We start from the raw sequence: 27,525 nt of genomic DNA, 5'->3' as shown, positions 1-27,525 counted from the left end.
ACAAGCAACGGCCAGGTGACGATATGCACCTGGGTGAATGGGAGAAGGACAGTAACGGGGAGTCTTCCTCAGCATTCTTTCTATGAGTCCTGCCCGCCGTTACCCGACAGCCGGCGACGAGGACTCACGACCGCCCACGCCTTGGGTTGGACAGCCGCGCGGCGCCACCGTCATTCCGGCAGGGGGCGCTGTCCGGCCACAGTGGCCGCGCCGGGCCGCGCTCTGATTGGCTGGAGGCCGTGGCCCGCGCCCATTCCCGCCCTCCCGGCCTGTTAAGTGCAGCCTCTCGCCAGCTCCCGCCCCAGTCTGCGGGCCTCCGGAGTAGTGGTGCGGCGGGAGCGGCACAGCAGAGGGGACAAGACCAGGGTAGGAGGGAACTGGCCGGCTGGGAGAGACCCTTACACCATCAAAATGCTGTCCTGGCGGCTACAAACGGGCTCCGAGAAGGCCGAGCTGCAGGAGCTGAACGCCCGGCTGTACGACTACGTGTGCCGGGTACGGGAGCTGGAGCGCGAAAACCTGCTCCTGGAGGAGGAGCTGCGCGGCCGGCAAGGATACGAGGGCCTGTGGGCCGAGGCGCAAGCCCGCTTCGCCAAGGAGGCGCGCAGCCTGCGGCAGCAGCTAGACGAACTGAGTTGGGCCACAGCGCTGGCCGAGGGTGAGCGCGACGCGCTGCGGCGTGAGCTGTGGGAGCTGCAGCTGCTGGGCGAGGAGGCACGCGCAGCCCGTGGCCGCCTGGACGCCGAGCTGGACACGCAGCGGCGGGAGCTGCAGGAGGAGTTGGGCGCGCGCGCCGCCCTCGAGGCGTTGCTGGGCCGGCTGCAGGCCGAGCGCCGCGGCCTAGACGAGGCCCACGAACGCGACGTGCGGGAGCTGCGCGCGCGCGCCGCCGGCCTGACCCTGCGCTACCGCGCCCGCGCCGCCGGCCCCACCGCGCCCCCGCCGCGCATGCGGGAGGTCCACAACGGCTACGCGCTGCTTGTGGCCGAGTCGTGGCGGGAGACCGTGCAGCTGTACGAGGACGAGGTGCGCAAGCTGGAGAAGGCGCTGCGGCGCGGCCAGGAGAGCCGGCGCGAGGCCGAGGAGGAGACGCGGCTGTGCGCACAGGAGGCGGAGGCGCTGCGGCGTGAGGCGCTCGAGGTGGAGCAGCTGCGGGCGCTGCTGGAGGATGAGCTGCTGCGGGTGCGCGAGGCGTACGAGCTGCAGGCAGAGGAGCGGCAGGTCAGTGCGCTGGGAAGCCCCCAGCCCAGGCCCGCGCGCCTTGCGGGAGGGGGCCGCGGGGGAGCGGTGGGGCTCCCCGGACCACGGCTCGTTCATGACAGGTGCGACGTCGCCCACGGGCGGGGCCGGCCCAGAGGGTGCCGGTGGGGACCCAGTCGCCGAAGGGACCGCCCTGCTCTGCAGTGGGGCCTCAGGGTCCCGGCATCTCGCCAGCCCTGGCCCTTTGTTTGACTCAGTGGGCGAGTGCCAAGTGGCAGGTCCCGCTGGATAGACCCGTCCCTGCCCTTCTGTTTGGTTGTCAATTTCTTTGGCCCTTGGCATGACTGGGTGCATCCTGACAAATGACCCCCTCAAGCTCTAGGTTCTCTTTCAATTTCCTGTGCTTCGAAGACCGAGTTCACTTAAAAGTCAACCAAGAAGCCCCAGAAGTGACTTCCAGAGGTGACAGCTCCTTCCTTCTCAGACAAGTCTCAGTATTGGGAGGTTTCTAGGCAATGGCCAAGTCCTTATCGTGAGCCGTTCAGAATGGCAGCCCCGCTGGCACTAGGGCTCCCCTGGGGAAAACTTAACTTGTTTGACAAATCGCTTTTATTTTGCCAGGATGATTTCCCAGTTGGAAGCAGCTGGTGGTGGCTCCCTGGGCCACTGCCTCATTTGTTCTTAGGAGGGGCAGTAATCTTAACGCAGAGACGAGCATTAAGATCAGAGATGCTTTTCTCACAGTACAAGCTGATGTCCGATCTCTGGGTTGTGTAAAAGCTGTGGTAACGCAGGTCCCTATGGCAGGATGTTATTACAAGTACAGGTAATATAAACAGTTCCTATTTCAGAGAAGCAGAGCTCAGACTTCTGACCCTGACACGGTGACACCTGTGGCTGGATTTATTGTCTGTACACCTAGTCCAGTCCCAGGGTTAGCCCTGGTCCTGCCCAGTCTGGGCCAGAATTGGAAGTATTCCCAAATCCTACTGTCATTAGTTCTTAGGATGACAGTTTAAGACAACATCCACACAAATTCAGAAATATTTTAAAGGGAACAGCTTGTAGCTTCAAGTAAAAAATTTGTGTTGGAGTGATTTTGTGCCTTTTAAAAAAATTAGAAATAAAGGAAACATGGCAGTTGTGGCATAGAGGCCTATGGTGACCTCACAGGCATCCACAAATAATCAGCAGTTACCTGTTGGCTACCCCTGGTCCTTAGCACTGTACTGGGGCTTCACTCTTCAAAGAACTAGAGCCTGGATGGGAAATCATATAAAGCAATACAGTACAAAGTTGTTTGGAATTTAATCTTTTGGATCGTTGGTTTTGTTTGGCCTCTGCCTCATAATTTTCAAAAGCCTTCTGCTGGGATTGTAGGTGGGACAAGAGCAGGGGCCGGTGAAGTATGTGCTGATTTCCGGAGCTAACTCTAGACTCCAGAGCGCTTCCCTTTCCAATGGTGGTGGCCAGGGATGCCAGTTCCATGGGGCCCCATGCTCTGTGTTGAGTGAAAGTTAAAAAGTGCCTTTAATGGGAGCTTTCACAGAGCTTTTAACCAAAGAGAAGCGCCTGCCAAACTCACTGCCCACTGAACCCCTTTGTAGGAACCCCTGCTACCACCTCAGGGGTCCCTGCTGTGCAAGCAGGTTTGGAAAAGGTTTCTTTGAGGCGTGTTTTGTGGGCTAAATCCCCACCATTCGTTTGCAGTCATAGCTCACTTGGCTCATTTTGGACCTGGAAGCTCTGGTTTCAGTGTTCTTTTTTAGCAGCAGAACCCTTTCCCCCCCCAGTTAACTCTTACGTGCACTGCCAGATATGAAACAGATAAAAGCAGAGTTCCTCTGATTCCAGGACAGGTGGGGACCTGAAGTGCCATTCAGAATCACCTTCTTTGACACAGGGACTCCAGGGCCCTTCCCTGGGGTCACCCTGCCCCAGAACTAGGATCCCACCTTCCTGTCCAGTGATATCTCTCCTATTGGAATTTGCTTGTTTCCCCTAAAAGGAAAATGTCTGTAAGGACTTGGATATTTTTCAGTTCCAATTTGTGGCTGTTTCATTGTACTGCTTGTTTGCTTATCCATAGCCTGAATCTTTCACCAGTTATCTTAAAGCAACCATATTTCAAGTTGCATTCCAAAAGACTCAATACCAAGCATTAGTATTTTTTTTAAGAAGTGTAAAAATGCTAGATATTTTGTTAAAGAATAAATATTGATGATTTAACCCCAAGCCCCTGATGTTTTCAAATTCTATAGAAGCTTAGCCTGGGAAGACTGAAAATATCATAAAACCTGATTTAACTAATTTACTGTAATAAAAGTTTCATTACTAAGAGTTAGCCTTTATCAAGAGCTTTTTGTGTGGCAGGTACCAGAGGTACCAAGCCCATCACATGTTTATTCACTCTCAGTCCTCACATCAGTCTTAGGTGGTGGGTACTAATATTTATCCCATCTTACAGATGATGAAACTGCGGCTCATAAGTCACCTAGTTAGTAAGTAGCTAAGCCTGGGTTTGATTCATGCTGCATTGCCTGAGCAACTAACCACTGGGCAATATTCCCTCTCTTCTATCTGTTCTATTAAAGATGAACTTTAAACCAGTATTCAGTTTGCTTTTATAGAACAATGATCAGTGTTCTTCCTAAGGGATAGCACAGAGGTGCCTGTTAATCTACAGTCCTAAAATGCTTTCAGACCCTTCCAGCTGGCTGTTGTCAGAATAGTTTTAGTGTTAAGTCTTTCATTTACTTTTTAACGTGTGCCATACGTTTGTTTGTTTGTTTGTTTGTTTGTTTTTTGTGGTATGCGGGCCTCTCACTGTTGTGGCCTCTCCCACTGCAGAGCACAGGCTCCGGATGCGCAGGCTCAGCGGCCATGGCTCACGGGCCCAGCCGCTCCACGGCATGTGGGATCTTCCCGGACCGGGGCACGAAGCCGTATCCCCTGCATCGGCAGGCGGACTCTCAACCACTGCGCCACCAGGGAAGCCCTGCCATACGGTTTTAATGGGAACCCCTCTCCCTCATCTGGAGGCAGGAACGCCCACATAGTGCCCAGGCTCTGGGCTGGCACTGCAGCTTGAGGGGGAAAGGTGCTCCCTAGGACTCTCTTTCTGGGAAAACTGGGCCTTCCCAGATGGCCTACATGCCTTAGACCTCTCTGGGAGGCCCCTCGCCTCAGATTTGCCCGAGAAAAGTTTGCTGAACTGACATCCAAGTTCCCAGGATTTTATATGTAGTCCAGATCACTTGAAGCCTAATTAATACACCCTGTCTCCCAGTCTGCAGGAATGGGCTTCAGATAAAAACTGTAAGATGTTTGTGATTTACACCAGCCTTACCCCATAAACATTGAGATTTTGGCTTGTGAAAGTGCACTCTTAGCCTCGAGGCTGACTGTGGCCAGCTTCCACACCCCCAAGACATGACTGAATGAGAACTTTCTTTCGATTGGAATGGAGTTGGTTTAGCTGCCCTACCTGGGTCTGAATTGTGGCTCTGCCACTGTTTGTGTCTCCGTTTCCCCACCTGTGAACTAGGGGTAATGAAAATGGCCCACAGAGTGCATCCCCATTCAGTTCATTCATTGAGTACTTGCCTCTTAAGTGCTGGGGGTACAGCAGGGAGCATAACAGAAACAAAACAGAGAAAGTCCTTGACTGCACAGGTCTGGAGGTGGAAACGGTTCAGTGTTGAGGAGCGGGCATGGCTGGGGCGAGGGGGCGAAGGTGGCCTCTACAGGACCTGGGCTTCGGCTCTGAGCGCGTGGGAAGTCGCTGGAGGGCTCTGCGCAGAGGCGGGTGGTGACCCGAGTCTTCATGGGATCTCCCTGGCTGCTGTGATACATGTAGACTGTGTGGGGCACCTGTTGGAGTAGGGAGACCTCTTTAGGAGACACTTGCCACCGTCAAGGCAGTAGGTGCTGGAGGCTTGGGCCAGGGGCAGCAGCGAAGGGCAGAGGCAGGAATCTACCCTGAAGTTGAAGCCCACGGGGTTTGTGGATGGATTGGATGTGGTGGGAGAGAGAGGGAGAAATCAAGTCCGCTCCAGGGCCTGGGGCCTGAGCAGCTGGAGGAAGAGGGTTGGTGCAGGAAGGCAGGCTTGGGTAGGAGAGCAGATTTCAGTTTGAAATGCCTCTGAGATACCCACCTGGTCTTGTAACGTAAAATGATGGGTCTAGAGTTCACGGTGTTGTATGGGCCAGAGCTATAAACACTTAGTTAGCATCCAATCAATGCTTGTTATTAACACACCTAGTTTTTGCATCTAAATGAGGTTATCACAGAATTTAAATTCCCTCGAGCTCTCTAACGTTCAAGATTCTCAGTGCGTGACCGTGACACTTGCAAGCTCTTCCTGTTGTGTCTGGGTGACTTGCTCAGCAAGGAGCTGCTCAAGTTTGGTTAAGAGAAAGTGAATTCTTTGGACAATGAGGGCAGCAGGCTTTCCCTGGTGTAGCCTACGTTTCATCACCAGTTGTGATGCTGCCCAAACGTTCTCTAAATAGCAACTAAAAAGGTGACCTTTCTCCCCAGCTCTAACATTTGGCAAAACTGCTCCTGCTTGGGTTAGAATTAGCTGCTGTGTCTCAGGCTCCAGTGCCTTGGCTTGGCCCACGGTTTGAAAACTTCTGAAGAAGTGGAGGCCAAGTCTGAAGCTTTATTCAACCAGCAGGATCGGTTACAATTTCTGTGAAGACTGTTGGGAGCCAATAATTCTTACATTCCTGCTTCCAAAAGTCAACGAATTTTCCTTTGACAGTTTAGGAAGAGTTGACTCACATGGGAATGTGGTTGGAACTGCACTTATTTTAACTTAAACACAGTTTGATTTTCCTCCTCTTATTTTGCGGGGTGCAGAAATGTTCTGCACCCCCAGGAGGAAGAGAATCTTTGTGTTACCTCCTTGACATGGCTGGGAGATCTTGACCTGCTTAGGAGGCTTGTAGTGAGAGAACAGAATGTGTTTGATTTTTTTTTCTAAGCATTTTAATAGCAATCAAACTTTTTTGTGAAGAAGACATTACTACACATTGTCAAATTTTAATATTTAGGTAGAATTTCCTATAGTAGGAAGGAGTCATATATTTATGTTTAAGGAACATTTTATACTGTAACCTTGTACCTGAGTTTATACTCCCTCTAAAATGGGGGAACATAGGCTTTTAACACTGAGACTTAACTATAGAATGTGTGAATGTTGTGACTAAATTCTGGCAACTGTCACTTAAATCAAGACTGGCCAGTGGTCTGCTTTGATGAACCTCTTTATCTATTTATAATGCCAGTTTTGGAGGGTGTTTACACTTACCCACCCTGGGATACTAGCTAGTGGTTTTTAAATTTACTCCTTTGCTTTAAAAGCTAAGTGGCTTCAGTTTTTGTTTTTAGCATACTTTATATAGACAAAAAGAACCTAACAACAATTATTAGCTTAGATATATAGAACTGCTATGAGAAGCAGAATTATTTGCATGCTGATCATTCATGCATCTTTTTAGATGGTAAATCCAGTGTGGGATCTTAGTTACGTTCATTCCTTAGTTTCATAAACATTACCTCTTTACTTTGGACCGCCGGCATATTGCCAGGTGCCTTTGGTGGAGGGATTACATGAGAAATGAAAATAGATTCCTTCTCCCGTTGTCTTATAATTTTTAAATTCCACAAAGATAAATGTCTAAAAATGTATCCTGTTAATTGTATTCAGAAATAATGCTACGTTCCATTGCAGACCAAAAGTTAAAGTATATGGACTTACTCAAAGTTTAAATGTTTGTTCAGTTAATTATTCCCCAGCATAACTATAAAATGTTATATAAAACTGTAATGCAGAGTAGGGCAAAACTGTAAAATGGTACAAATGAAATCATTGTGTTTATTAATTAAAATATATTGTCGATTGAAAATAGTACATTTTGGGGACTTCCTGGTGGCGCAGTGGTTAAGAATCCGCCTGCCATGCCTGTGTGTCCGGAGCCTGTGCTCCGCAACGGGAGAGGCCACAGCAGTGAGAGGCCCGCGTACAGCAAAAAAAAAAAAAAAAAAAAAAAAAAGAATCCGCCTGCCAGTGCAGGGGACATGGATTCAATCCCTGGTCTGGTAAGATCCCACATGCCACAGAGCAACTAGGCCCGTGTGCCATAACTACTGAGCCTGTGCTCTAGAGCCTGTGAGCGATAACTGCTGAGGCTTCGTGCCACAACTACTGAAGCCTGCATGCTTAGAGCCCGTGTTCTGCAACAAGAGAAGCCACCTCAATGAGAAGCATGCCCACCACAACGAAAGAGTAGTCCCCGCTCACTGCAACTAGAGAAAGCCCGTGTGCAGCAACAAAGACCCAACGCAGTCAAAAATAAATAAATAAAAAATAAATAAAATAAATAAAAATAAATACATTTATTAAAAAAAAAGAAAACAGTACATTTTGAGGAGGGTAATATTATCTTGATCATTTCATTTTAAATCTAGTTCACCAGTTGCGTGCTGTGTGACTTGCATGTGAAGGGCATTTTTCTAGAGGCGGGGGCTGATGGGATCATGAGGCAGCGACAGGCTGTGCTTTGCAGTGTCTCGCAGCCAGGGCGGGGGACATGGACAGATGCAATTAACCAGGAGGGAGTGGAATTGCTATGGGGGTGATGTGAACACGTGCCCAGGGAGCACTTGTTAAACTACACGAGAACAGGCATAAAAGTTTGTATCCAGGTCTGACTTTTGACATTTATGCCCAGAATATATTCTTGTCACATGAACATAACTTTTCTTCCCAGATGATTTTAAAGTAGCTTTTCTAGGTGAAACAAAGAACCCTGTATCATGAGTATGGGGGAAATTCTGTTTCAGATCTGAGTAACTTCTGTTTTAAATATAGTAAAACCCCTGCTTTCTAGTCTTGCCTTATTTTATTTATTTAGTTATTTTAAACTTCTCTTTATTTTTTATTTTAAACAGATTTATTTATTATTTATTTATTTATTTTTAATTTATTTTTGGCTGCGTTGGGTCTTAGTTGCGGCATGTGGGATCTTCATTGAGGCATGCGGGCTTCTCTCAAGTTGTGGCGTGCGTATTTTCTCTCTATAGTTGTGACATGCAGACTCCAGGGCATGTGGGCTCTGTAGTTGTGGTACGCCGGTTCCAGAGTGCGTGGGCTCTGTAGTTTGTGGCATGAAAGCTCTCTAGTTGAGACTTGTGAGCTTAGTAGTTGTGGTGCATGGGCTTAGTTGCCCCGCGGCATGTGGGATCTTGGTTCCCTGACCAGGGATAGAACACACATCCCCTGCATTGTAAGGTGGATTTTTTACCACTGGACCACCAGGGAAGTCCCTAGTCTTGGCTTATTTTAAATAGCATCTTACTTCACTAGTGTCATGTATTGACTTCCCTAAGCTGACTGATGTCTGAGCTGTAGAGATGCTTTACAAGCATTCATTATTATTAGGGAGCATGAACAGAGAAGCCCGTGTCCTAGCCTCATCTTCCTTATGTGCTGATTAAAAAAAAAAAGAAACCTTCCAAGTGGGAGAAATATAGTATTTAAAAATCATCCTTGGGACTTCCCTGGTGGTGCAGTGGTTAAGAATATGCCTGCCAATGCAGGGGACACGGGTTCAAGCCCTGGTCTGGGAAGATCCCACATGCCATGGAGCAACTAGGCCCGTGTGCCACAACTACTGAGCCTGAGCTCTAGAGCCTGCGAGCCACAACTACTGAGCCCACATGCCACAACTACTGAACCCCACGTGCCGAGAGCCCTTGCTCCGCGACAAGAGAAGCCACCACAATGAGAAGCCCGCACACGGCAACGAAGAGTAGCCCCCGTTCACCGCAACTAGAGAAAGCCTGTGTGCAGCAACGAAGACCCAACACAGCCAAAAATAAAAAATAAATAAATTTATTTAAAAAAAAATAAATAAAAATCATCCTTGCAATGTCTGCATTTTTAATAAACTTGGAGGTTTTTCATCTCTTTTTGTGTCCTGAGCTCTTGGTACCTTAAGTTCAACCCAGCAAAGCTCCAGTCCTCTGATCCCAAAACCTTCTGTTCTCTTTAGAGAGAGATTGCCTGCCTGGAGGATGAGAAGGCAGCCCTTACCTTGGCCATGGCTGACCAGCTGCGGGACTATCAGGAGCTCGTGCAGGTGAAGACTGGCCTCAGTCTGGAGGTGGCAACCTATAGGTAAGGATGCTGCGCTGAGTCCACCAAGCTGGAGCTGGTAGTGTGAGAGTCCCTGCAGCCTCCGTGGAGTGGCTGTGGCTTTGTGTTACTGAGCCCTTACTGCCAGCCAGACGCAGTGCTAAGTCCTTCACGGCTGCTCACTGCCCATAGTCACCCTCTGGTGGTGGACACCACACATCCCTTTTGCAGGTGAGGGAAGGGGCCTGGAAGCAGGGGTCCAGGCTGCTGAGGGCCTGTGCCTTACCCACCGAGCATGGCAGCCCTTGGCGGAGCCTCTGGCTGAACTGAGGGATGGTCCTAGGGCCAAGCTGATGGGGGCCTTGCTGGGTCCCTACTCTGGGAGCTATGCAGCCTGAGTCCTGCAGAAAGGATGCTGGTCAGGGCATGGGGGAGGGGAGAGGAGGCACTTGCCAGCCTGTCTTTCCCAAGGTCCATCTCCACAGTCTTCTTGGAAATCTCATGGGGTGAACAATTGCAAAATTAAATTGGTAGGGTATTGAAACAAATGCTGAGTGAGATAAGCTGAGCTTTACTAATAAGGAAAACTTCAAAACAATCGGGCCTTATTTGGAGGAAGGAAGCATTAGAGTTTTTTTCACTTGCAAGTGACAGAAGCCCTTCTCAGACTGGCTCAAGTCAAAAAAGGCATTTATTACTCATATAACTGGAAATGTCCTTAGTTTGGGGCATAGTAGGTTCATCTGGTGCCCGGATGGGGTTGTCGGTGGGCCGTCCCTGCCTTCTCTGGCCCCTCCTGCCTTGCTCTGCCCCCACAGTGGCAGGAGGGGCCCCAAGCAGCTCCAGGCTTTTGTCCTTGCAATCCCCAATCCTGTGGTCAGAGGAGGGGGCTCTTTCCCACCATCCTAGCAGGACTCCTGGACCTGCTCTGGCTCTGCTGGGTCATGTGCCCATCCTTGGCTGGGGAAACAAAGTGCTTGAAAGGGGTCAGCTTCCCATGAGTCACATGGACTGAGATTTGGGTGGGAGGTACCCCAAACCAGGCATCATTCTAGGGCGGATGCTGGGTCAGCCTAGAAAACCCACATCTGTGCCCCTGTTAGGTGACACCTGGTGTCAGGTGAGGTCTTTTCTCTACAGAGGCAGTTGGATCGTCCTGTTTCCTTTTTGTAAAAGTTCTCTGGGTTGGAGTCAGGAGACTTTGATTTTATGCCTCATCTCTCTGGGATTTTGAGCCCTTTCCTTCCTCGCTTTGTCCTACCCCCAGTTCTCTGTCATGAAAAGTCAGCGGGCACAGGTGGGCATCTTGCCTGAGAGGCCAGGGCCTTACCTCTCTGGTAGGTGTTCACAACCCTACCAGCTTAGCTTTCCTCAAGGCTTAGCTTTTTCTAGCTTTTCTCTTGGTCACGAGCCTTTTTCACTCATGTCAGCAGGGACAGAGTCTGTGGCCAGCCGCTTCTTTAACCCATTTAGGGATTGACTTGGCCGTCTCCTAGGAGTTTAGGAAGCATCAGTCCTTTCTGGGAAGTGAGTGGTTGATTTCACTGTGTGCCTTCCTGAAGTCCAAGTTTGCGTGGGGAAAATGGGGAGCCCAGCCCAGGGGCCTGCATATGCCTGGTCCTGCCCAGCTCCAGACCGCAGCCTCTGTGGTTAGAACTGCTGCCGCCCTCCTGCCCTCCGGTGCTTAGGATTGAGTCAGGGAGATACCCGCAGGTCTAGAAGACATACAGGCGGTAGAATATGACCTGTTTCTTTGTATCAGCCAAAAGCCTAGCATTTTTTAATCACTGATAAGTGCCCTGAAGATAAACCCTTGTCATGTCTTACATGATTCTTTCAGTACTTTGTGCTGCTGCCTAAATTCTGAGGCCAGGTATGAAAATTCCTCTTCACAAGTGCCCATTTGATCTTTACAAACCTCGACCCTCCATCTCCGGGAAGTTGACCTTCTTCCCACACCCTGCCTCTCTGAGGGCGGCAGGGACAGTCAGCTCCGTGGGGACCACGTTCCAGGGTCCCATGCAGTGTGACTGCTCACCAGCCCTGTCTAGAGGGGCTGAGGTGGCCAGTGCTGCGGCAGGCATTGCTTCACCCGCCATGGCTGAGGTTGTGTTTCCCCGAAGTTTCAGGCCACTCCTCTAGCACTGCTCAGACAGACATGTGAGGTGTGTGAGCCACTGCTCACACACCGCACATGGAAGAGAAGGGCTGTGGCTCTGGAAAGCTGAAAGCACATCGCAGCATGGCTGGACTCTGGGGGCTGTGCTGAGGCCAGGTCTCAAGTATCATGAGCCCTTCCAAACCCAGATATTTAGCCCTTTCCGGTAACCTTAAAGAAGAAACGTTAAGGTAATAATAAAATGGTGCAACTCATAATTTATAGGGATAGACTTACAGTTTATACGTAAATATATAATTTAACAAAATAGTAAAATTAAAGCAAACCTCAGAGTCTAAGACTGGTGGATTTCACCAAACCTAAGTTGGCCAGTTGGTGGCCAGGGAGACCGTGGCGCCTGGCCTGGCAGGTGAATGTGAGAATGAGCCCTTTGCTCCCCCATTGCAGGTGATGATGGGCAGAAGCTGTGGGGCTGGGCTGGGGCTGAGGATGCTGAGAGAAGGGGGAAGTGTGGGAGAACCAGGCTGGCACAGTTGTGCTCGCTCTTGTCAGCCTGTCTCCAGTGGTGTCGTGTGGGGCTGGAGATGCTTATCCGCCTGATATGTCATCTCGAGGTTTTTCCTGACGTGTGAGTGCTTATTATACGAGGGGCTGAGTGATGAAAGGGGAGATTCTCAGAAACAGGACAGGGCGTGGTTCTCAGCTGCATCTGCACATGGGCATCACCGGGAGAAGCTGATGAAGCATCGGCTCCTGGACCCAGTTTAGATACTCCCATCAGATTGGCACAGGGTGGGCCCAGGCACGGTGCTAAAGCTCCGAGGATGATTGTCAGATGCATCCAGGGGAGAGAAACACTGGTCCGGGGCCTTGCTCACGGGGGCCTGTAGACCCATAGTGTCGTCATCACTAGGCATCTCAAACTTGTGGGAAACCTTGGGCCCACCCCAGACCTACTGATCAAAGTTGCCTTGTCACAAGATCCCAGGTGATTTGTGTGCACGCTCCTGTTCGCAGAGCAGCTCACGGGCATCCAGAAAGCTCTAAGCCTGTCTCACAGCAGCCTAGAGGACAAGACAAAAGATAGGCAGGCTGAGTGGGGGGCTGGTGCTGTGGGGGGCTGATGGAGTGTGCAGAGCAGGCTTCCTGGAAGAGGCAGTGCCAAGTCTTACAGGACGGGCAGCCAGGAAGAGACCATGTGGGAAGGGCTTTCCAGGCAGAGGGGGCAGCCCGAGTGAGGACCTGAGGACTGACCTAGCATGGCATCTGTGGCAATGCCAAGCATTCGGGCGTCCCTGGGCAGCTTGGTTTTGGGGGCTGTCATTGAGGGCCATGTATGTTGGGTGGATGAGAGCCACGCCCGTGAAGCCATGTTTTGTGAGCTGGGTGGGGTTTGTGCTCTCAGGCTGCTCTGGAGATGCTCGGCATGCAGGGTGTGATGGCTGCTCAGAGGGGCTCAGAAACATGCGGCCGGGTGCTGAGGATCGTGTGCTGTGGATAAGGCTGCGCAGACCGAGGTAGCCTCCTACCCCATGGGAAACAGGACACGTCCCCCAAGACACACAAGTGCAAGAGTTCTGGAATCAGAAGGGAGTTGTGAGAATCAGGGAAGGTTTCTAGAGGAAGATGAGATTGATCTGGGTCTTGAAGGGTGGCAGAGATTTGAACACAGACATAGAAGAGGGGGGAGGTGGGAAGTGGGGGGTGGCATGGGAGGAGGGAGGGAGAAGTATGGTTAGGTGAAAAGTCAAACAAGATGTTAAAATAACAGTATGTGTGTTCCAAGAAAATACTGTACATGGTTTACTGCCAGTGAACAGAGTTTGATAAAGATGGTTAGGAGAAGGAATGGAGAGCTTCAGGCCGAGGTAATTAAGAGAGATTTTCAAGGGATGTGGGATTTGATTTGGGCCTTGAAGGGGCAGGGAAAGTAGGGAATAGGAATTGGACTGGCAGAAAGGTGTCAGGAAGGAGCTCCAGGTGCACAAGTCAGGATAAGGAAATAAGTGGAGGAAGGAGAATGCAAGATGAGTCAGCAGAGGCCTGGAAGGAGGCAGATTGCAGGGGCCTCCATTGCCAGGCCACTGAGATGGGGCGGTCCCAGGGCCAAGGCCGAGGAGAGGGGAGCCAGCTGCTGGCAGTTGGAGTGCAGGAGGGTCTGGGCCTGGGGTGGAAGAGGTATGTGTGTCTGTGGGTGGGGGCAGAGGCCGCGGGAGGTGCATGTGGTGGTCGGAGATTCGGGACCTGACATAGGTAGATACCCGAGGGAGCCTCCGCTCAGGGCTGGTGGGGGCAGTGATGGAGGGGCCGGGAGCAGGAGGTTTCTGGGTAGGAACGTGGGCAGATGTGCTGCTGGGCACACACCCTTGTAAACTAGATCACCCCACACTGAGCCCTTTCCACAAAGCAGGTGGAGAGGGCTCAGTGGGCTTATTCAGACTTAGTGTATAATCTGAAGGTGGTGAAACTGACAGTATTCAGAACCCACCATGTCCCAAACCCCTCCACTGCTGACATAAAGATCAGGCCCAAAAGCCATCGATTGAGAACTTGCAGAAACACAGTTAAAAAATAAATAGAGCACTCCTGGCCCCATCCCTGCCCCCATCCCTGCCCCCATCCCTGCCCCCGCCGAAAAAGAGAACAGAACCCAGCCATCAGGAGTAAGCTGTTAGAAAATATACTGGAAAAAAAAAGATAGTCAAAATTGAAACAAAAAAATGCAAAAATAACCCAGGAATAAACTGACTCCAGAAACCACAAAACTGAGGGTAAGAAGGGGCCCATCCTGGATTTCTTATCTGGGGGACAGATGATGAAATCTCCATCAAAATTTAAAAAGAGGCTTTGTTTTTTATGTTTTGGGGGTGGAGAATATAACAATTCTGGGTTTTACCTGAAAAAATGGAAAGCAGGGCCAAAGGATTTCTCAGACAGAAAACACTAAAGGGAGTCTTGCCTGGCCGGATATGAAAATGTAGTGCAAAGGTTTCCTGCCTGGGGACTTTATGGCAAAGTCCTTTTAAAAGGTTAGTTTCTTTGTATGTCTGTGCTGGGGGAGGACGTGCAGAGCCCCCCTTTCCTCTTTCTGATGGCAGTGGGCAGAGGTGGCGGGTTTTAACTGAGAATATTCAGTCTCTAGGTTTAGACTGCTAATGAAGCAGTACAGATAACGCTTGACATTGCTAATTTCATCATCTTAATGATGTTTCTGGTTGCTCCATTGTTTTTAAGATCACCTGTACCTTTTTATGTGTCTGTTCAAAGGAGAACATTTCTTGGGAAGTTCTCAAGTTCTTGGAGAAATTAATTAAAAATTTATTTATTTATTTATTTTTGGCTGCATTGGGTCTTCGTTGCTGCGTGCAGGCTTTCTCTAGTTGCGGCAAGCGGGGGCCACTCTTCGTTGCAGCACGCGGGCTTCTCATTGCAGTGGCTTCTCTTGTTTTGAAGCGCGGGCTCTAGGCACATGGGCTTCAGTAGTTGTGGCATGCGGGCTCAGTAGTTGTGGCTCGCAGGCTGTAGAGCGCAGACTCAGTAGTTGCGGCGCACGGGTTTAGTTGCTCCGCGGCATGTGGAATCTTCCCAGACCAGGCCTCGAACCCGTGTCCCCTGCATTGGCAGGCGGATTCTTAACCACTGCACCACCAGAAGTCCCCATTTTGTTTTTTTAAAGTTGAATCCTATTTTTGGGAAAACCTATAAAAATGTGTTAACACTGAGACTTACCTGGTTATTAGGTGAAAAATTTGAAGTTAATAAAATCTTGTAGTTTTAAGGATAGATAATTAGGATCAATGGATACATTTGGTTGTTAGCCTTACCCACATCATTGCGTAAATGAATTAGCCCTCAGTTAACCATGACTTTAGGTAACCAGACTCCTTTCCCTTCTTGAACTACTTTGGTTAATGGAAAATCACCTTTCTTCTGAGGTCAGTAGAAGATGATGTAGATGACGATGATGATGATGATGATGATGGCTGATATTTATTGTCACATATTCTGTGACAGCCATTGTTGCAAGAACTTTCCAATCACTTTATTAATTACCACCGCAAACCTGTGAGTGCTCCTTGTTTCAGAAATGGGGAAACTGAGCCATAGAGGGTTTGAGCGGCTTGCCCAAGGTCATAGGACTAGGAAGTGGCAGGATTTGAATCCAGGCAACCTGATTCTGGAGGTTTCTCTGTTAACCACTCCCTGTGCTTCCTCTTTCTGCTTTATTAGTAATCTTATTCTTTATGTCAGTCTTTTTTTTTTTCTGTCTCTGGAATTGACAAATGGGCTTTCCTTATGTGATTTCATCCCGAGCACAGAGGGAATGACCAGAGGCTGCCTGGCACCACTGCCTCCTTGTTGTCTTTCACGTGCCTGTGCTTGGGACAGACCCTTTCCAAACCAGACGGTAATGCTGGTTCTGTGGATGGACTTCTGCCCCTCTCTCCTCCCTTCCCACTCCAGTCCCCAGTCTAGAGTGACAGGCGGTCCCCTGTCCTCTCTGGAGCTGGGGCCCAGGGAAGCTCCTTCTCCCAGCCCCTCCCCCCCTTTCCTCCGAGAGCCTGTGTTTTGCCAGGAAGCACCACATGAAACATCTCTCCACCCAGGACCAGGCAGCCTCCCCCACTGGCATTGCTTCTGGAAACATCCTCCGACTCTCCCTCCTCCCTGACGCTTGTCCCTGTTTCTGGTGGGCGTGCAGGGCAGCCGCCTTGTGCCCACTGTGTGGAGCAACAACATATGTGCCCTGAGCTGCCATCAGGATGATCTGTCCCAGACAGGAGCCCCGCTGCTGGCTGGCCCGTGGGTGGTCTGTTAGGGCCTGGCACCCAGCCAGGGGCCGCATTAGAGCTCCCTTCCAACTAGTGGGCTTGTCTCGGCGGCCTTAATGAGGCCAGGGACCTGGTTTTCCAGCACATGTCTGCTTGTTTTCCTGCCTTTCGAGAGGCTGCCAACCCATGGGCCTGTGTGAGATGTTCACTTATAGCCCGTGATTCAGGCGGTTGGCATTTCTCACTGGCACGGTGGGTCCCAGGCAGTGCTCTTCTGCCGCTCCCCAATCACCAGAGAATGCTTGACCTGCTCCTTCAAGTTGTACGGGTCTGTTCCTTAAAAACCTTCCTTTGAGAGCTTTTGGGGAAAATGACCCTTTTAGGCCTTGCCCCAGGTGCTTTGTTTATGCCTCTGCCACCTAGTCTTGTGAGCTGTGCTGGTGGAGACGGGTTGTCATGTGTCATTGGTGGTGGTGGGGGGTTCGTAAAGGCATGGATTCAGGGACCAGTGTCCCAGCATGCCTGTGAGGCCCTTTGCTGGGCGCCCAGGTCAAGAAGGTGGCTCCTGCCTGTTGGACCAGCCGTTGGGAGGAGGAGTCACTGTGGACCTGAGCTCTTCCCTAGTGGGAGCTGCTGCTCTTCCCTGTAGGGCCATTTTGATTGAAATCACCTAGAGATATTGGATCTGCTTTCATTAGTATGGTCTGGAGGGTCTGTCTGCAGGATTTGTTCTAAAATGTATGTGAAATGGCACCATCTCTGGCCCTGTAGGGAGGCCCAGGCAGCTTGCCGGGGCTGCTGAGTGCCCAGGCCTGGGCTCCCTTTCTCTCGCTGATGAGTGCAGGCCTGCTCTCCAGTCTGCTCACTGTAGGGCCAGGATGCCCATCGTCGTCGGCCCAGTGTGGGGTTGCCAGGAGGACTTGGTGAGGTAGAGGGGAGGGTTAGAGCCTGCTTGGTGCTCAGTCTTAGGGCTGGTGAAGGCCTTGGGCACAGGAGCATTAGTGCTGTGTCACCCCTCGGGGTCTGGTGCCCCCTCCTAGGAACGATAGTACCTGACTCAGGGTCCTGAACTCAGTAAAAGTTTGGTGATGGTTTGGATTTTCCCTGAAAGAGAAGCAAAACCATTCCCCTTTGAGGGGAGAGGGAAGAAATTTTTCCCCCAAGGGGATCTTCTTTATCCTGACCGCCCCCCACACCCCACCCCGGTCATCAGTTCTCTGCTGACCTGGATGCCCTGGCAGCACTTTCTGTCCTGACTTGGGCAGCTAACGTGGGAGCCCTGTGGTACCTGAGGCTTCCTCCCAAGCAGGCAGAGGGAAGATCTGAAATAGGACTTGGCTTCTCAGTAGCCCGCCGTGGACCCTTCACTGTAGGATGCTACCTTTCCTGCTCCTGTCATCCTGGGGCACAGACCCTCACAGGCTGACTTTTACCTTGAACGTGTTCCTTTTATTCTATACAGACCTCGGGATTTTCTCGGCAGTGGAAGCTATTTGTGTTCCTGGAACCGAACATGCTTGGTCATGAGGGTGTGGGATTAATGGGCTGGTGTCCTGTTTCCTGGCTCTCGCCTGGCGTGGAGGGCAGGGCTCTGGACGCGGCCCCTCGGCTTCCTGCGTCCACACATGCACACTGCAGTCGCAGCTTCCAGGAGAACCCTCCTGTGCACACCTGGACTGGAATCCCTCTCACCCTTGTCTTTGCTTTTTCCTCAGGGGGGCCTCCTGGCTCTCTTCCACCTGCCCACAGGGTTCTCGCATTTGTGGGAATCACTGCGTTTGAATCAGTGGAAATAGAACTTGGCCCTGGTCTGCCTGATCCGAGAGTCCCCACCCAGCTCCGGCATCCCTTCCCTCTTTGGCTGCCTGGCTCTCAGTGGTCAGATCAGCATTTCCAAGTGGGCCCCGCTTCTGCTTGCCCTTTGCCATACGCAGTATATTTCTTGGAACTGACATTAGTGACCTCACACATTGCCCTAGCAACTGAGCAACTGTTGTGACCGCAGCAGCCCATGTCCTAGGGTCTCCAAGCGATGGACATCCCGCACTGACCCACTGCGGTGTGCTGGGGCTATGGGGCCTGACCTCTGCTCTCTCCTCAGGGCTGTGAGTCATAGACGTGAATAACAACTTAATGAAGACTCTAGAGTTTTACACTTTGGGAGCTAGACATGGCCAAAGAAACCACCTAGTCCAGTGCATTTTGCCATTTTATCAGAGGAGATAACTGGATGCTGCCTGGAATGAGACCCCTGGGGGCTATGGTGGTGGAGGGGGGTGGTCTGCAGCTCTTCCTTCTCCTCTTATGCCTGCCCTTTCCATCTCTCCTCTTTTTTCATCTCTAAGATGTCCCCATGGAACCCAGTATGAAAACTGCAGACGCAGTCTGGCTGCCTTATTTACAAACAAATGTCAGTCCTTATTCTGCCCTTAGTCAGCCCCTGACCTGTGACTCCAGAGAGACCCCAGTAGTAGTAGTAATTGTTTTGGGTCCCTGTAGCCCAGGGTGACCTGCCAGGCATGGGCCCTTCCTTGCTTCCCAGGGAAGCCAGACCCCCGACCTCCCTTCCTGGGCCCACATCCCTCTGTCTCCTCCTTCTCCATGCCCTGGGTTTGGAAGGGTTTTCTAGAAGGCCTTGGCTCTCCAGTCCTTCTGAAGCCCTGGCCCCCTCATTTTGTTCATTTAGCTGAGAGACGCTCTCTCCAGCCAGGTCTGCTGGGGTGGGCTTGCATCCCAGTAGTGCAGCATCTGCAGACACATGACACTGTGACAGTGTATCATTGACCAGATCGACAGCTAACAGAGGCACTTCTTGTCTTTTATTTCCTAATGAGTTTTTTAAAAATAATTTTTACAGAGCCTTACTGGAAGGAGAAAGTAATCCGGAGATACAGATCTTGACTGAGCGCATTGAAAATGTGCCACAAGGTAAATATAAGGGAAGCTTATCATTTAACGTTAAGGTGCTGTCTATCTGAGCAGGTTCATTCCATGGATAAAGAGTAAAGCATCATTTATCTAGAAGAGTTGGGGTTAGATAAGAGTTTTCAGATACCTGTCATTTGTCCCTCTCAAGTATCGAATAGATTTTATTTAATGGGCCATAATTTCAATAATAATGCAAATGAAATTGTGTGGGAAAGGGCTTCATTAACTCATTTGTTCATCTAGCCAGTGTTTTAGGGTGCTTCCTACCCAACGTGGTGAGGGAGGAGAAGGCTGATGGAAAGCTGGGAAGTGTGAAGGGTGAGAGGTGGACATGGATTTCTTCATCACACCCTGTGGAGGGAACACCCTTTACAGACCAAGACTTATAGCCTTAACCCAAACCTAGGGAGGTGTTACTTTGTACAGCAGGCAATCAACACTGGAACTCGTGACCCCACCGGCGGGAGAGGTGGGAAGGATTACTCTGTTGCCACCAGCCTAGGTTTGCGTGGGCAGCTCAGGGTGGTGTGAGTGGCGCAGTGTCACCTAGTGCCCTGAAGTCAGCCTCTGTTCGGGCCAAAAGCTGTAGCACAAAGCCCGTACTTCCTGTAGCTGCAGAACTGACATTAGAGAGTTAATGTTCATCAGAAAGACCCGGAGAACCTGTAGGATAACTTTTTTTTTTTTTTTTTTAAGTTTTCCCAGTCCTGTAAAACCTTAAAAAGCTTTCTGGCTAAGCAAGGGCAGCTTACATTATGTGCAGTATGTTCTGTATACACCTTACTCTGTGTAGTTTCAGGCTCCATGAGTGTTGCCATGTTCAAAATCATGGTACATTGGGATTACATGTAGGTACTGGTTACTGCTGTCAGGAGAATGTGATTGTAACAATCTGGATAGGTGGTAGTTTTTTAAAAAAATAACACTCCCCATCTTTATTTTCAAAAACAACATCCCTATTAGACACTTCACAGATTGACAGGTCACTGGGTTCAGAATAATTTTGGTTCCAGTCATCTGTGACTGGAAGGGATTTGGTCTTAGTGTCCAGCAAGTTTGCTTTTGAATTTGAGAGTAAGGTTGGTTGGGTGCCGTGGGGGAGACCCAGGGGGCGAGAAGCCTCTGCCCAGCTCAGCAGATGGGTGTGGGTGGGCACAAAGGGGTGCCTGCAGGGTGGCTGATGCTCCTGGCCCGGCCACATTCCTGCCACCAGCTGCCACCCCTAAGAGCAGGTACCCTGGGTAGCATGTCTGCGGATGGTCCAGAGCAAAGCAGGAAGCCCCATGGACTGCCTCCCAACCCCAGGACCATGACATTAAGACAGATTGTAGTATTGGTGATTGGTTGGCTTCCTGCTTTGGCACCTTTTCAAATGAGTTGTTTGTATTAAACAAACAAACAAAAAGTATAAAAATAGAAGATATCAGGAATTTTTTAAAAAAGTCAAATTCTTCAATATTTGTGGGCCCAACATGAAAATCAATGAAAAATAAGAGCATAGTAAAAGGTGGAGGGGTTATGCCATTCAGTGTTTAGTATTTATGTACTCTGTAGTAATTATGAAACTCTTCTCTGCTAATCAGTAAAATAAAGTTATCTCAACAAAGTGGAAATGAAGGATTCCAAGTTGTGAAATTTCTGCCACATAAATAGCGCCCCTAACGTCTCTGGCACATGTGCCATGCTTTACGATCACGTTTGATATATTTAAGATGCATGAATGTTTTAAGATCAGTAATTGGAGAAAAGTGTTGTGTGGCATTCGTAGGGCTATATTTTATTGTCATAAATTTCTTTAAACTACCAGAAAAAAATAATTGGGGGGTTGAAAATATCTCATTTATAATGACCCTCCTGTGGTAATAGTGTATATTATGATGGGATGGGATTTGATCTATGGTGATGCTTTTCAGATGAAAAAAGGTAATGATGACTATCATTTTAATGCACTGTTCAATTTCTACAGAATTCAGAAACAAGCCCTATCAATATACCACCTCAGTATTACAGAGGGAAAATGAAAGAAATCTGTTTCCAAGGCAGAAAGCACATTCGGCAAGCTTCAGTCACAGCCTGGCGCCACGTTCTCAGACGGCCGTTAGAAGCGCTGCCAGAAGAGACTTCCTGGGCTCCAGATACTCTTCCTTTATCACTGCCCGGCAGGAAAACTCTTACGGAAAAACTGCCAGCAATCAAACCAACTTCAGAACTTTCTCTCCAACCACTGGTCTTTTAAGAAATACTGAAGCTCAAGTGAAAACATTCCCTGATAGACCAAGAACCGAAGGTATAAAGGGCCCCCCCACTAATCTAGCCAAAGAGTCTGCTGTTGCCCAAGAGCCCTACCAAGAATGCCGGGACGATGTGGTGGCAGGTGCTTCCGAGAGCACTTGGTCAAATGAGAGGACCGTCATTTTGGGAAAGAAAATGGAAGCTAAAGCCACAAGGGAGCAGGAGAGAAACAGACCGGGAACCATCCAAACAAAGCGAGAAGAGAAAATGTTTGATTCTAAAGAGAAGGCTTCAGAGGAGAGAAACTTAAGGTGGGAAGAACTTACAAAGTTAGATAAAGAAGCAAGAAAGAGAGAAAGCCAGCAAATGAAGGAAAAGGCAAAAGAGGAGTCACTGAAGGAGAAAAGTGTGAGGGAGAGAGAGATACCGATCAGTCTAGAAGTATCCCAGGACAGCACAGCAGAGGCGGCCCCCCAAGGTCTCCAGACATCCCTAAAGAAGGATGCTGGTGATGGAACATGTAGAGGGGTGGAAACGAGAGAGGCAGGGCTCAGGCTGGGCACCAGCGACACTGCAGGCTCCCTGAAAGGTAATTCCATGACCGAAACCATAGCTGAGAACATCGTTTCCAGTATCCTGAAGCAGTTTACCCACTCTCCTGAGACAGAAGCATCTGCTGATTCTTTTCCAGACACAAAAGTCACTTACATGGACAGGGAAGAGCTTCCCGGTGACAGGAAAACAAAGACTGAGATAGTCGTGGAGTCAAAACTGACTGAAGAGGTCGACATTTCAGATGAAGCTGGCCTGGACTACCTGTTAAGCAAGGATGCTAAGGAGGTGAAGGTGAAAGGAAAAGCAGCTGAGCATTTGATCGGAGATATAATCAGTCTTGGTCTGAAGGGGAGAGAGGGGAGAGCAAAGGTCGTCAACGTGGAGATCATCGAAGAGCCCGTGAGCTATGTCAGTGGCGAGAAGGCGGATGAGTTTTCTACACCATTCGAAGTGGAGGAGGTCGATGATGTGTCTTCGGGCTCCAAGGGGCTTGTTGTTGAGGAGGAAGTTGACAGAGAAACAGATATCACGTGCTCAGGGAATGAAGGTCAAAAGACCAGGCAGCCCCAAGAGAACATAACTCACTTTGAAGAAGTGACGGAGGCAGGTGACTTGGAGGGAGAGCAGAGTTATTTGGTGTCGACTCCGGACGAATACCCTGGTGGCCATGAGAGAGATGAAGGCTCTGTGTACGGGCAGATCCACATCGAAGAGGAATCCACCATCAGGTACTCCTGGCAAGATGAAATTGTGCCAGGGTCTCGGAGAAAAATGGAGAGGGACGATGCATTGGGAGAGAAGGTTGTGAAGCCACTGGATGTTCCAGAAGCATCTCTGGAGGGGGACATGGGTTCTACTCACTGGAAAGGACAAGCGAGAAGTGGTGAATTTCATGCTGAACCCATAGTCATTGAAAAGGAAATTAAAATACCACATGAATTCCACACATCCATTAAGGGAGGCTTCAAGGAACCCAGGCACCAGCTGGTAGAAGTGATTGAGCAGCTGGAGGAGAGCCTTCCGGAGCGCATGAAGGAAGAGCTGTCCACCTTCACCAGAGAGGGTCAGGGCGGGCCTGGGGATGTTTCCGTTGATGTAAAGAAAGTCCAGACCACGGGTGGCGGGGCTGTGACCTTAGTGGCTGAAGTCAACCTCTCGCAGACTGTGGATGCCGATCAGTTAGACCTGGAGGAGCTGAGCAGGGATGAAGCGGGTGAGATCGAGAAGGCCGTGGAGTCGGTGGTACGAGACGGCCTGGCTAGGCGGCACAGCTCGGCCCCTGGCAGCCCAGATGGGGAGGCCAGAGTGGAGGCCCCAGCTGCCAGCCGCGGCTTCAAGCGCTGGGCCACCCAGGAGCTGTACAGCCCCTCTGGTGAGGAGGCCGACACCGGCCAGGCCTCTCCCCGCACGGAGCTGGTCACTTCCCAGGGCCCCGTGTCGGCCACCGTGGAAGTCACCAGCCCAAGGGGCTTTGCCCAGTCAGATGTGCTGGAGGACGTCAGTCAGTCTGTGAGGCACGTTCAAATAGAGCCCCCTGGAACTTGGAGGACTGAGCAGGTCTCACCTGAAGGACCCGCCGCCCAGGTGGTGGAGGTAAGTGGGGAAGGGGACCTGAGCTGGGCAGCAAGCTCGGTGGGAGCCAGCTCGTCTGCAAGACATGCTACGTTGGGTCCCGATCAAAGTCAATTGTCCGAAGAAATCTTCCCAGGGCCTGACCCTCCCTGTCCAGGGGCCGGGGACTCAGAAGAGCCTGGCCCGGCAGAGCTTTCCACAGATCCTGACAGGTTGGGGAGGCACAGCCCATTTGGCTCCCGACAATTTCATTCTAAGAGGGAAATTATTTTTCAGGCTCCCGCTTCTGAGGCAGGGAAGGTTGGTGATTATTTTTCAAAAGAAGAGTCAGCGGGTACCCAGACTTCTGTGAAGCACCTTCAGTTAGGCCCCAGGGAGGGGTTCAGTGAGCAGATCCAGCTCACAGCCCCCCTTTCAGACAGAATGGAGTTGGGTGTCAGAGAAGCTTCTGTGCACACGGAAGTGTGGTCAGGGAATGGCACATCCATCAGGCACATCAAGACCGTGCCTCAGAGGCATCAAGGCACCGAGCAGATAGTTCCCCCACCCTCGGAATTTAGCGACTCAGAAAGCAAAGCCCACAGAGAGAGCTCGGCTGATGTGACCCAGGCCACCCGTAGTTACGCTGTGGGTAGGAAAATCCTGATGACTGAAAAGAGCACCTTCCAAAGGGCCGTTTCTGAATCGCCTCAGGAGGCTAGTTCAGGAGCCACATCAGGGGCAGAAGCGACATCAGGTGTGAGCAGATCCTTTAGGCATATTCAGCTGGGTCCTGCAGAAACCAACACCTCTGCACACGTTGTCTTCCACGGACCCATTTCCAAACCATTTGCACTTGCTGGTTCGGTAGACTCCCCTGAGGTAGGCGAGGTCGCAGACAGTGGCAGAACACTAAGGCACGTTGCCCTGGGGCCCAAAGAAACTTCGTTTACCTTTCAGATGGACGTGAGTAACGTAGAGACGACCCCCGGCTGGACCCGAGAGGCCACAGTCCTCTTCCCCGCAGGGACAGAAGCAGAAGTTCATAGTGTGTCTGACCGTGATGCTTGGAGAGATGTCAGCAGTAGGAATGACCTGACAGCTGGCGTGAGCTTTCAGGGCTCTGCTGGGGACAGACACCAGGCCCCCGGGGAAAAGGACAAGGAGCAGGCTGAGTTTGATAAGATGGTGCAGCTGCAGAGGATGGTAGACCAAAGGTCGGTGATTTCGGATGAGAAGAAGGTTGCCCTCCTCTATCTAGACAATCAGGAGGAGGAGAATGAGGGACACTGGTTTTGATAAACATATTTTGTTTTAAATGCCATCTTATTTGGTAACATACCGACACACAAAGGCCTTTACTTACTTTAGGGAAGGGAGGCGCACTCTTTATTAAAACCTCCCCCCTTTTTTACTTTCTTTAAAGAGTGCTCCAGGCAATGTCAATTTACTTGATAATCTGTAAAGATTTCAAACTAATTCATGCCTTAAAAGGCTTTGGAATTTTATTGAGTTGGAACTTTGACAAAAATATTTTTTATCTTTTTAGTCTTAAAAGTTCCTTGTTCTGGAGTTTTCTTTCTACTCTACCATTCTTGCACCAGGTCACAGAAATGCCTCACGTCTGTTTGAAACTATATCTAGGTAAGATGCCTAAATGGTAATGAGATTAAAGTAATATATTTAAGAGTAAATTTTATTTGCATGTGCTAACATGAAATAGTAAACTAACATTTTAAGGGAAAAATGAATACATTTTTCTCTTTCCAAAGTCTTTTCAAAAAGAAATCATAGGAAATAAGCAGATTAAAAAAAAAACTAAGTGATTACATCTTAGGAAAAAGTTATTTGTCATAGAGTTAAATTCATTTAAAGACTTGAATGAATTGCTTTCTATGTGCAGAAATTTAAATAATATAGTATTTTATTTATGGAGAGGACAGCTCCAGCCTCCTGCAGTATATCAGATCAACACACTAGCTATGTTTGCATAAGTTCCTGGAACCCTGCACTGGGTCCAGGCAGGGACAGGGGCTGGGGAGGATGATTATTGGGAATGGCTTACAGTACCAATTTTTTGCAGTACTAGGTTGTTTAGTGCACAGTTTAAATATTCTTTTTTGTTATAACCTAAGTTCTGGAGTAGCCAGCTCTTACCAGGGTATACTTGAGCTTTTCTGCACTTTAGCCTCTAAACATTTAATTTTGCTGGTGGGAGGTAGACCCTGAAGACAGTAAAAAGAACGTTGATGCGCAGACTGTAGCTGGACTCGTGGGATGGTTATGCACAGTAAAGTTGAAAGCCCAGGTGGGCTGTGCCTCCCAAAGAAGCCCTTTCCAACCCACTGATGATGGGGTGGAGGCCTTTCTGAGCGCAAAGAGTTAAGAGATGGAAAAACGGCAACCAACCTCATGGAGGTTTTTGCTCTTTCGACAGAAATCATGACAGTGGTGGTGTTTTGTCCAGGGAAACAAGTAATACGTTAAATAGAATAAGATGGGGAGGGTTCTGGGTGCCTCTCCTGCCACCCAGCCCTGAAGCACCCAGGAAGGGCCCTGGAGGAAGGCAGAGGCCCTACTCTTCTGGGCCACAGAGTGTGGCCCTGTAGATACACACCACTGAGTTTAAGATACTAGAATGGGTGTGTTCTGCTGGATTTGTTTTATTTTACATAAAGGTATTGTTTTTAAAGCTTCCTTCTTTAAAGGTGTAGCATCACATAAAAATAGTATCTCTAGGAGCATAGTATTGTAATCCAAACTAGTTTCTTTCACTTAATGTTGTCGAAATTGTACTGCCCCTAACTTTGTCATCCTCAGGTAGGACATGATGATGGGGGGTGGTTATGGAATTTGAGGGTCTTCCCTCTAGGTTTCACTGATGGCCCTCAGACCTCCACAACGCATATCTCCTCAGCTGCCAGGAATGGCCACAACAACTAGTTTAGGGAGAGTGCGTTTTCCTAATCAAGAAGTGGAGGATCAATGCAGCACAGCTTTCAGGGTGATCTATTTTTAAAACACCGTGAAGCAGGGTATAGAAAGAAAGTTGATTTGAATTTCAAGTGTAAACCTTTGTTATCTGCCAAATGCACTAGTGATTGTCAGAAACTGGTACGGTGGTGACGGCTTTGCCAATGAAGACTTCTTGTTTCTAATAAAAAGATGAGTTGATTTTATGTTAGTTGTAATTGGTAATGATTTGTATAAGTTATTTATTGGTGAGAATTCGGTCAAGGTGACAGCCTACTCTTTGATGGCAAGACAGACTGATGATGGCGGGAGTCTAATTATGTGTCTAAGTAGGCTTAGTTTAATGTCACTCTCCTAGCTTGTGACCTTGGAAATGAGGGCTAATGTGAATAGGTTTATTAAAGTCATGACCGACCTCCATTGGAAAATAAATGTCTTAGATCTTCATTTTTATCTCCATGTTGGAATGCATATCTTTAAGTATCCTGACAAGAGTATTTACCAATATGGAGTCATGAGCTGTTGTTGGTTACTAAAGTCTCTGGAACACCCAGGAGCAGGGTGTGCCCTTGACCCTGTGACAGGTCATGCCACAGCTCCATGTCCTTTAAAACCAGTCACTCTGGAGACAATAGTAGTCAACTATGTGGTGGGACAGGGTAAGGACACAACCAGTCTTTTCACATTTATTTTTGTGTAGACAAAACGGTATTAATGGAATGTTTTTCACCTTCCCACTGGCTGTTTTGATATTGTTTGTTTAAAATGTATATTTAGAATGGAATCATCTGAAAAGAGCTGATCTTGCTAACCACCTGTGAAGGGATATGTCATAAGAATGTATAAAAATAAAAATCTAAGAAAAAATCCCACATTGTTCCTAAAGAGAATGAATGTTTTCCAGTAGGTGTTTTTGTGGTTTTTATTTAAATTCTAATTAAAGCATATATGTGTTTATGTGCATGTTTTTTTATGGTGGCACAGAATCACTGGGGAGAATGTATGTGGAAAGTCCCAGTTCTTTAATCCCTCACCGGAATCAGAACTC

At 49.4% G+C, this 27,525-nt stretch overlaps 1 protein-coding gene across 2 annotated transcripts; it reads left to right on the top strand.

Annotated features, from left to right (window-relative positions):
- Positions 1-284: 284 nt before the first annotated feature.
- Positions 285-27,432, top strand: SYNM (synemin). 2 transcript variants are annotated; one of them, XM_082617554.1, is made up of 5 exons: positions 285-1,221; positions 9,265-9,389; positions 19,096-19,166; positions 21,133-23,546; positions 24,465-27,432. In XM_082617554.1, the coding sequence occupies exons 1-5, from the start codon at positions 412-414 to the stop codon at positions 24,801-24,803; spliced, it is 3,759 nt and encodes a 1,252-aa protein (XP_082473680.1). In that variant the 5' UTR covers positions 285-411; the 3' UTR covers positions 24,804-27,432. The 2 variants fall into 2 exon arrangements, with proteins under 2 accessions (XP_082473680.1, XP_082473679.1); XM_082617553.1 differs by having other exon boundaries at positions 21,133-27,432.
- The last annotated feature ends 93 nt before the right edge of the window (positions 27,433-27,525 follow it).

The sequence above is a fragment of the Mesoplodon mirus genome (genome assembly GCF_964341445.2).
Source record: "Mesoplodon mirus genome assembly, chromosome: 4".
NCBI classification, from domain to species: domain Eukaryota; kingdom Metazoa; phylum Chordata; class Mammalia; order Artiodactyla; family Ziphiidae; genus Mesoplodon; species Mesoplodon mirus.
This window is presented reverse-complemented; position numbering and strand designations above follow the sequence as displayed.